Source organism: Cucumis sativus, chromosome 3 (genome assembly GCF_000004075.3).
Source record: "Cucumis sativus cultivar 9930 chromosome 3, Cucumber_9930_V3, whole genome shotgun sequence".
Classification (NCBI taxonomy): domain Eukaryota; kingdom Viridiplantae; phylum Streptophyta; class Magnoliopsida; order Cucurbitales; family Cucurbitaceae; genus Cucumis; species Cucumis sativus.
Genome location: NC_026657.2, coordinates 9,522,630 through 9,533,679, shown reverse-complemented (window position 1 = coordinate 9,533,679; position 11,050 = coordinate 9,522,630). Strand labels below are relative to the sequence as shown.

The window sequence follows — 11,050 nt, the reverse complement described above, 5'->3', positions numbered from 1 at the left end:
GGAATATTTTCAAATATAGAATAACGGATCATAATATTTATAAAATATAGCATATATTTATATTCTTTCTATGTCTATAAATGTGTGTATGAATGTCGAGAGTTGAGATATAAAATCTTTATTTACAATAATCTTCCCATAATTGAACAAAGTTTAATACATAATTGTTCAACTCATACAAATTCTATCTAATTGATGGAGAATATGAAGGTTAAGTAGCAGGTTATATATTGAAAATCCTAGCCATACATCAATTTATACAGTGATCAATCTAAGATTGTTCATACTTTCATTCAATGAACCACCTTCACTAACTTTAAGCATGAGTCAATTGGTTGTAGGAAATTATACAAGTTTGACACAAAAATGTGTTGTATAGTTGATCTTGAAAGAAGAAGAAGAAAAAACAATTAGTGGATTTCTTTATCACACAATACTAAATTTGGTGTTGATGAGCTAATAATCAACGCTAAATTTGTTGCCAACATGAATTAATTATAAAATGAAATCCACCAACAAAACGATGCCCTCTCAAAAAAGGAAGTAAATTTATTGTTGAAGGTTTCACATGCTTCATCTCCATTTTTAAAACCTCCACCTTCCCCCTCTAACCTTTCACAAGAAAACTGCTCAAAATTCTCACTTTCTTTCCCTTACTTATCCCCTTCTTCACCTTCTAACTCTCTCATCCACTTCCCATTTTTCACCATGAAACTTTCTCGTCTTAATTCCCTCCGCCGAGTCCAGTCCGGTGACCTTATCATGAAGCTCCCTGATGACCACGATGATTCCAGACGGCCTCAATTCCCTCTTGATTCCACCTCTTACAAAATCATCGACGAAATTGGTGTCGGTGTCAGCGCCGTCGTGTATAAAGCCATCTGCATTCCTATGAACTCTGCAGTTGTGGCCATCAAAGCCATTGACCTCGATCGATCACGAGCGGATTTCGACGACATCCGAAGAGAAGCCAAAATTCTCTCACTTCTCTCTCACCCAAACATTCTAAATTCCCATTGCTCTTTCACCGTCGATCGTCGTCTTTGGGTCGTCATGCCGTTCATGTCCGCTGGATCTTTACAGTCCATTATTACGTCCTCGTTTCCCGATGGCTTGCCGGAGCCCTGCATTGCCATTGTTCTTCGGGAAATTCTACACGCTCTCTCTTACCTCCACGACCAAGGCCATCTCCACCGCGATATTAAAGCCGGCAACATTCTTATAGACTCAAATGGGTCGATCAAGCTTGCTGATTTTGGAGTTTCCACGTCGATTTTCGAGTCGAATTCAAAACAGGGGGTGTCGATTTCTCCATTGTCTACGTCTATCATGCTGAAGGAAGTCGCCGGAACGCCATATTGGATGGCACCGGAGGTGATTCACTCGCACAATGGGTATAGTTTGAAAGCAGATATATGGTCTTTTGGAATCACAGCGTTGGAATTAGCCCATGGACGACCTCCCCTGTCTCATCTCCCTCCTTCCAAATCCCTGCTTCTGAAAATCACGCGGAGGTTTCGGTTCTCCGATTATGAAAATCACCATAACAGTAAAAACAAGAACAAGTTCTCAAAAGGGTTTAAGGAATTGGTAGCGTCTTGCCTGGATCCGGAGCCATCGAGAAGACCCTGCGCTGAGAAATTGCTCAAACATCCATTCTTCAAAAACAGCAAGGGGCCTGATCTTCTCGTAAAAACTATATTACAAGGATTGCCGAGCGTCGAAGAGCGATTCAAATTGGGTAAATTACAGCGATTGCCGTCGATGAAAACCGAGGAAGAAGAGGAAGAAGAATTAGAGAAAGAGATTATAAAACAAAGGAGGATAAGTGGGTGGAATTTCAATGAAGATGGGTTAGAGCTAGACCCTGTTTTTCCAGGGGAAGAATGTTCAATCATGGAGGAGAAGGGTTCGGGGAATTCGAGCGAGTGCTGTTCGGGGCTGTCGGATCTGAGTTCACCAGTGGGGAATGAGAGGGGCGGCGGCAGCGGCGGGGGTGGAGGGGAGGAGGAGGAGGTTGTTGACAGAGAATCGATAGTGGGAGGATTGATGGCGCTGAAAAGGAGCTTAGATGAACAGAGAAGGGCGGTGGGAAGTTTGATAGAATTGATGGAAGGGGAGAAAGTGGGAGAGATGAGCAGAGAGGAGCAAATGGGGAGATTGATGGAGAAGGTGACGAGGGAATTGGAGAATGAGAGGAGGAGGAACTTTGAATTAGAGATGGAGTTGGAATTTCTTAGGCTTCAAATTTCTGCTTTTCATAATAATAACGATGGTGGTGCTTCGACCGCCATTAACAACTGATTTCGTAGCTCCAAAAATCTTCCTTGTGTGGATTTTTTGTATGGAGTAGGAGATTGAGTTCAATCTTTGTATTAATTTTAGGTTTTGAAAGTTTGATCGAACATGGGTTTTGCTTAGGTCATAAATCAGTGTGAAATTATCCAAATCAACCATAGTGCATACCATCTTGATTTTGATCTCACTCGATTAATGTTACTTACCAATTATAATTTTACCTATAATACTACTGCTTATCTAGCCCGAACATGAAAAACATAAAATAGAATTAGGCCAAATTTTGAAAATTGTGACGAAACCACTGAATAGTGAATGGACTCTCTCTATACGAGAAAGAAGTCCAATGTCAATCATTCCTGGCCCAAATGATTTTTATTTATCCCAAAAATAAAAGTACTTTTAAATATCCAATTTCTTCGTATTTTTTTCATAGAAATATTACGTTACAACTATGAGAGTTCGGATTCCACAAAAAGTACTCTACCCTATTAGATGCATGGATTGACTTAGTACATAAATATTTATTTTTGTCATAAATAATTAGGGGTATAACATATTAAAAAATAAAAAATAAGTATGTCCTACTCTAGCTAACAGTAACACTTTCTGGAAACAAATAGCATCTCAGGTGAATTGAAACTAAATCAAACAGCCTCTTTGTATATTAGTTTATAATTTTCAATGTGATATGAAAGCCTATCATTTCGTTAGTTACATACAAAGTTCCAGGAATGGGTTACAAAAAAAATGATTTGTATGTAAAAGTAAAAACAATTTATGGTATGAAGAACTTTAGGAGGTTTCAAAAAACCAAGTGACGAATTTCTGTTTTAGAGGAATGCACTTAATTTATGAAGAGAACACTTGCAGTAAAATCTAAAATCGCGACCGCCTATGAGTTTCTCTAACTCTCGTTCTTTTACATTAGTTAAGAAAGAAAATTATTATGGATACAAGTCAATGCAAAAAACAAGATAGAGAGGAACTCAATGCAAAAAAACAAGATAGGGAGGAACTCAAAAGAGAAGTACAAAGGAGAGAAAATTTAACCACTAAATAACAGAGAAGTAGAAGAAATTAAAGAAAACACCAAATGAGAAGGAAAATTCAGAGATAGAAGTGTAGTGTGTGGCTCAGACATCTGATAACACGAAGAGAAGCAAAATGGTGATTGAAGAATGAACATAATTGAGCAGTCCATGTATACAACAAATGTGAATAATGACACAAAAACCAACAAAAACACAACACCAAAACAGTGTTATATAAATTTAAGAGAAGGGGAGGTGTAATATAATAAAAGAAAATATCATAAACCCAAATTCCCATAAATGGCAAACCCCATTACTCTCTCTTCCCTAAAATAAACCTCTCATAAACCTAAACACATGAAGGACATTTTCAGGGCCTTCTCCCTTTTTCTCTTGCTCTCTTTCATCTTTCTTAAACATTATTTCACTCTTCTCCATATAGACAATATAACTAATTAAATCTATTTCTTCAACTACTCCTTTTTTCCCACTTTCTATCTCTCATTGTCAACACTACGAGCTATCACTTTGAATCTTTTCTTTTCTTTTTTGTTACTTTTTCTAAAGCCTCATCCATGGAGAAGAACTGTTTACGCACTGTGTATCGTACAAGTTTAACAACAATGAACACGTCGACGATTGGTGGAGGAGCCAACCCCAGCGTGAAAAGCCAGAGGAACAAGGTGTGTCGGGCAGCAACCGAGGAAGATTTCATAAATGGGATTTCATGGCCTCCAAGGAGTTACACTTGCAACTTTTGCAAAAGGGAATTTAGATCAGCTCAAGCTCTTGGTGGTCATATGAATGTTCATAGGAGAGATAGAGCTTTGCTTTATTCTCCTCCAGCTGATGGTCAGTTCACTAATCTCAACCTTAACCTCCTCCATAACCCTAACCCTAATATCTCGTCTTACGACGAAGTCACATTCGTCGGTCGAAAAGCTTCGGATTTGAAGTTGTCATCCATGACAACTGAAATTGCGACGAAACCTAATATGTTTGAGAGAGGTCATTGGAAGAAGGGTGAGAAATTCAATATTGGGTTGGATATTGAAATTAGTACTACTTCTTCGACCAATGTACTTACTGACTCCAAGAAGGATATTGATTTGGAGCTTCGATTAGGGTACTCAACTTAGAGATCAAGATGTGGGATTTTTCGGTGATTATATTTGACCTTGTAACATGTTCTTCAAAAATTTTATTCACCGTCATCTGTTATATTTTTGTAGTGTTTTAAACCCCAAGCTTAAGACATTATTGTTTCTATCTTTCACTATTTGTATGTTTTAATTTCATTGGTAAGTTTATCTTCTTTTTTCTGTCTGATTTGGAAAAGGATTTAATTTCTTTCCTAACCAAACTTGTGTGTTAGTTTCTTGATTTAGTTCCAAGAAAATGAGAAGAAATGTGATTAAATTCTCACAATATATTTAATGCATAGTGTGTAGTTTACTTCTTTTCCCTTTCTCTCTGTATCACTCTTTTTAATGTTTTTTTAGGGAATCATTCTTTTTGATGTTATTTCTTTTCGTTACATACCAATCAATCACAAAACCTTAAAATGATACCGTCTAGATCTTGAAGATTTTGGATAACATGGAGATGATATATATGTTGTTTATATTTGACTAACTTCCCCTTTTTCATGAACTATGTTAATTGACCAAAGTTCTACATTGGATAGAAATTAAAAGTGAATGGTTAATTATGAAATCGACATGTAAAGAAAGAGAGAAAAAAATATAAATATAATGATTTATTTATAGTGTGTTAGCTATATTCACCAAAAGTTAAAGAAAATAGTAGGATATTTATATACAATGTTTATACTCATATGACACCTCTCTAAACCATATAAACTTCATGGCTTGAAACCTACTTTAAAAGTAAAAGAAAAAAAAAACAAAACAAAACCCAAATGTACTTAGGTAATATTGTTAAAGCTGTTATGAGAGTGGTTTTGAAATGAGGAGATTGATTGATGATGGAAGTGAGAAATTGCATGGGAAGTGAAGTTGAAAGTAGGGAAGAGGGGGTTAAAGAAAATTAGGGGTTTGTTTGTGTTAGTTCATAGGATGCTTTAATTGTATTTCCAAAAAAGAAAGAAGAAAAGAAAGAAAAAGAAAATGTTTGTGTGTTTGTGTGTGTGTTTTGGTTTTGCATGTTCCCGACAATGTCTGGGCGTCAAATGGTATGATGGGTTTTCCATATTTAGATGGAAATGCTTTGCTCTGTCCAAAGTATTTCAGACTAACTGTGATACCCTCTTCTTTCAATTTTCAATTCCCTTTTCTCATCCACAACACTCTCCATTATTTCATTTCTCTCTTCCAACACACACACAATTACCAATCTACTATTACTATAAATTAAATCAACTCCCTCTTCTATTTATATCTCTACAACTATAAAATTTAATTTATATACCTATCGCTACTCTCTACTTTTCTTGCCTTCCTAATCATCCCATTCATATTTTTCATTTCTTTTTCTCTTTTAATTACCCTTTTTTTTAACTTTCTGTTTTCTCCATTCACGAGTAGTATTAACTTGGATAACGACGACCCACTTGAAAACCTCTTAATTTGTTTTAATTGATTTCTTGAGCTACCGAGAAAGAAAACGAACAACTATCTATCTTGTTTAAGTTTTAAGTTAAATTATAATTTTCCTCTTTGAAATTTGTTTGTTTAGGTCTATTTTCATCCCTAAACTCTAAAAACTGAATAATAGGATCCTAATATATATATAAATCTTGAATTCTTTTAATTTTTCTAATGATAGATCGTTCACTTGAAAGTCTATGCTCCTATATATTATTAGACATGAATTCTATTTTATATATCTCTCTAATATATAACTTAATTCTTACCAATACATATAATTTGACCTAGCTCCTAAACAAACTAAAGCTATGTCAATGCATGTTGAAATCAGTTTTATAACTATAACAAGTATCAGATGTTTAATATATATATATATATATTAGGTACTTCTTTTATTGCGAATTAATTTAAAGACAAATCCCATATTTCTATCTTTGAAAGTGAGCAAAAAAAAATTTTTTTATGGAAAAGATTGTGGATGAATTATTTTATTGAGATGCATATCAGAAGAGCGCTCATTGGTAATGTAAGTTTCCTCATTAATTGCATTTGAAATTTCACTCCCTGGCTTAACACTAGGGTTAGAGTTACCAAACCAAATACACAACACTTTGACTTTTTTAATTAATCTTTCCATTAATATACCCTATTTTATTTACATTTTCTAAACTGTCGATTAAATTCAAGACTTTCAGTTTATTTTGTTTCCAAATGTAACTTAGTAAATTATATATATAAAGAGCAATAATAACTGAAAATCCATATATTTGAAACCGAATGAATGAAAGCTTAGGGTTTAAATTGATATATATGGAAGGAAGTGTGGAGTAGAAATTGATTTGTTTGTTTTGATCATTAGTGTTATGGGAAGGAAGTATGTGGGATGATGATGAAAAAAAGTATTGAGTTGAAAAGGCAAAAAGGGCAATAAATGAAGTTGTTAGTTTGTGTATTGGATTTGAAGTTGCTCACACATTTATAAAGTGAATGAAGTAAATGCATCAGAACTGGGAATAGAAACCACCTTCTGCCATCTCTTTCACTCTCTGCTTCCACAAATTATTCTTCTTCATTTACGTCATCATCAATTCAAATCTCATCATAAATTTAAATATAACTCTTCTTACTTTTCTTTTCTTTCTTTCTTTCTTTTTTTAAAAAAAAAATATTATTCAAATAACTTAGCTTGTTTTAATAATCATATGTACATATTATCAGTACTCAGTAGGGTTTTGGTTCTTCCTTTAATCTAATTATTTTATGTCACATGTCAAAGTGGTGTAATGTAATGTCTCTGTCATTTTATAAGTAACCATTCGAAAACAATGCTTCAGAATTCAAATTATTATATATGGGAGAGATAAAAGCTTATTAAGCCCAAACAAAATATGACAAATATTTGTTATAAAGTCGGTATTTAGAGAAACAAGAAAATGTAAACATAAAAAAGAATTGGCACAAAGATTTCCCTGGTTCATAAACCGCCTGTTAGCCATATATATTTATAGGTAAAGGGAGATACCAAACCTTATTAGAGACAAATAATATAGATTTAAAGGCGCCATTAGCTAGGGTCAGAGACTTGACATATACCACACCTCTCTCTAATCATAAATATAACTTAAATTAATATGAATACAAAGTAAAAGAAAACTTGATGTTTGGTTATTCAAACTGCTAGATATAATAAATTCAAGATATTACAACAATAAAAATTGTTAGTTTTTTTTAGTTTAACAATACATATGATTTGTGAGGCTCAAACTACAAATCTTTAAAATGTTAAATGAATGTGTTAATGTGTCGTAAATTTTAAATTTTTTTAAGTTTCGTTTTTTAACCTAATTTAGTTTGTTAATTGCATCCTTAGTGCACTTATGTTGTATCAACGAAGGGAGGGTGTGTCTTACTTGGGTTTATTTTGATGGATAAATGTCAAAGGGAATGATAAAAGATAGCCTTAGGACTCAATTTTGTGGATGAATTTGTTGGATGTCCAACAAAAAGAGGCGAATCTATGTTATATTGACCAAAAAAAACTAAATAAATATGATTTCTCTATAGCTCTTTTGATTAAATAAGCAACATACCTTAATGGAATTCAGAAAATGAAAGGTGAATCTTTGTTGGATTAGAGAGTTATTAAGGAGGTGACAAAAGAAATAATAACAACGAATTAACTAATATCAATAATCCCACTATTATATACGATTTATGATTTAACTACAAACAATAATGTACAATAATAGATTGTATTAAAGAGTTGACTTTTAATATTGCTCTTCATGTGTGGCTTGAATGAATGCATAACTATCAAATAAAGAAAGAATTAACTTTTTACTTTTAATTAGGGATTGTTACTAATATTATATATATATATATGATAGCACTAAATTAGGTAAAGTAATAAGTGTATTTGTACACTAAGTGGTGTAAAGCACATTATATATCAATATAAGAAACAGTTTTTGTATTTTTTTTTATAAAAAAAAAGTGTAAAGAGAATTAAAAGTTTTTCTTAAAGAAAAAGTAAGTAATTCAATTTAAACTGTGGAAGGTATAGAGAGTAGAAGTAGAGATAGATATATTATAAAAGTAACGTTTAGTTAATTAGTGAAAATTGTTTTGTACATAGTTAATACAAAAGCATACAGAAACAAGTAAAACATGATAGGATAGTGTAGTGGGTAGGGTTTCAAATATATAGTGTGATGTAGATGTATATATAGTTTTATATAGTTTTATAAGTTGAAGAAATGGAAACAAACAAACAAATATATATATATATATATATATATATATATATATATATTATATATATATAGAGAGAGAGAGAGAGAGAGAGAGAGAGAGAGAGAGAGAGAGAGATAAAAAAATAATAATAATGATAGAGAAAAGGGAGAATGGGTGAAAAGATGAGACAAGTGGAGGAATGGACAAAAGGGAAGGAAAGGAGAGGGAGTGTTCAATAAAATGTGTATTTTGGTGAAAGTGAAATAGTAATGGAGAATGGCATAAAGGAAACACATCACCATCCATTGCCTTTTTACTCTCTCTCTCCTACTCTTAATCCCTACTTTCATTCTCTCTCTCTTTTCTTTTTTCTTTTTTTTTGGTTAAAATATGTTACTTTTGAAAATCTAAATTTCCTATAGTTTATTGTAAGAAGTTTAAAACTTTTCTTTTATTATTATCATCTTTGAGTTATTAATACAATTAAGAACTTGAACTATATGGTGGCCTGCAAGGATCTAAATCAATGTGGTGTGGTTGAGTTTAAGTTCAAGTTCTCATTCCATACCATTACCATAGTTTTTTGTGTGTATTTTATTTGTAATTTAAAATCTTTTTAAGTCTTTTACTCATGAATATGGCTTTGAGAAAATGTAGAAAATGCATTTGAATATGGCGTTGATCATTACTTGCCCATTAAACCAAATTTTATTTTTGGAATAAAAGTTATACACGAATTATAATAGAAAAAAGAATGAGAACAGATCAAAAGAATGCCAAAAAAAAAAAGCTTATGTCCAATATATAAATAGAGGAGAAGGTGGAGTATATTTATGGGCTATTTACAGTACTACCACCACCACAAAGTGCTATAGTCTTCCTACAACACCAGTTAATAAAAGCCCAATGAATTGTATCTGTTTTGGGCCACATTTTATAGCTTATTGGGCCATATCTTTTTCTTTCAAACAAGCCCATTATCCCTCTCTTTTTTTATTTTTCTTATTTTGCAAAATAAAATTGAAAACTTTCTCAACTCTAAAAAATGAACAACTTTACTTCTACTTTATGATTTAAAAAGAGTAATTGTTATAGATTAAAAAAAGAAACTTAGATTTACTTTTATTAGCAGATTTACTCACACAATTAAGGAGGACAACATAGAAGAATCATGAAAGAGAAATAGAAACAGTGAAGGTGATTTTCAAACTAAATTTCATGATAAAGAGACGAAAATATGAAGAACGTTATTAAAGATTCTCAAAGATATGGATACAAGTTTGATAAGATGACAGTGATATTTATTAAGTGCGAATCATTTTCATATATATAGTATGTGTCCATGTTGATACATAGGAGATAAATAATGTATTTATCACTAAATATAGTAAATTAAATTGAGTATTGATTGATAATATAATATAATATAATATTTTGTTTGCGTTTATGTTGAAGTGAAAAAGGTGGTATTTTAAGACAAAATTATATGATTGTATTGTAGTATGAAAATAGGGAAACAAAGAAGACAGATTGAGGGATTTTAAGGGGGATTGGATGTGGAAGTGCAAACGCGTTTTAGCCGTCTAAGAGTGTAACATAGGAGAATTAAATAGAAAATAGAAAAGAAAGAAGACATATGGTAAGGTAAGGTAAGGTATTTATTTTATTTGATGGGATAATAAAATAATAGAGGTAAGTTACAATCATGTTATTCTCTTTTGAACTGCTCCCCTTTCTGTAGACCCCACTCTCCCATTCTAAAAAGACATTGATGGAAGCTTACCTCTACCTTTTTCTTTATTACATTAATGGATGTTTCCCTTTGGAATCCTTTTTCTTCCTCTTCCCTTGACCTATTCCTTCATCTTTCTCAAACTATTAATTACTTCCTCTAACATCAACATCAAAATCCACAATTACCCCCTTCTTTTTCTTCTTTTTTTTCTTTTTAACGTTAGCTCAACGATATGGAGGGAAACATTCAAACTTTTAAATTATTATTGATCCAGAATATATATGTACTTTATGTCAATTTTGTGTTATGTTCATATTCATTAGATGGAAACAAAGTTCTATTTTGATTATAAAATAAGAGATATGTCTATGAACATATGTGAGAACAATTTATTACAGGGGTTTTAAAAGTAAAATATAAAGAATATTATATCATTCCTTAAAACTACTCTTATATAAATATTAGTTAAGTTCACTTTTTTTATTTAAATTAATTTCACATCTTACAGGTTAAAATTTTCATTTTAATGCTTAACTTAAACCATTGGAATATAACACAATTGATTGAGTCGTAATTATTGACCAAAAGGTCAAAATTGTGTTGACTTAAACCAAACTTTACCTTATATGTTTAATCCTATG

The 11,050-nt window shown here is 32.1% G+C and overlaps 2 protein-coding genes across 2 annotated transcripts; both read left to right on the top strand.

Moving 5' to 3' along the window:
• The first annotated feature begins 326 nt into the window (after positions 1-326).
• On the top strand, positions 327-2,485 carry LOC101215648 (serine/threonine-protein kinase BLUS1). The gene has a single exon (XM_004134374.3). The coding sequence runs from the start codon at positions 709-711 to the stop codon at positions 2,302-2,304; it is 1,596 nt and encodes a 531-aa protein (XP_004134422.1). The 5' UTR covers positions 327-708; the 3' UTR covers positions 2,305-2,485.
• Positions 2,486-3,641: 1,156 nt separating this feature from the next.
• Positions 3,642-4,760, top strand: LOC101215415 (transcriptional regulator SUPERMAN). The gene has a single exon (XM_004134373.3). The coding sequence runs from the start codon at positions 3,908-3,910 to the stop codon at positions 4,469-4,471; it is 564 nt and encodes a 187-aa protein (XP_004134421.1). The 5' UTR covers positions 3,642-3,907; the 3' UTR covers positions 4,472-4,760.
• Positions 4,761-11,050: the final 6,290 nt, after the last annotated feature.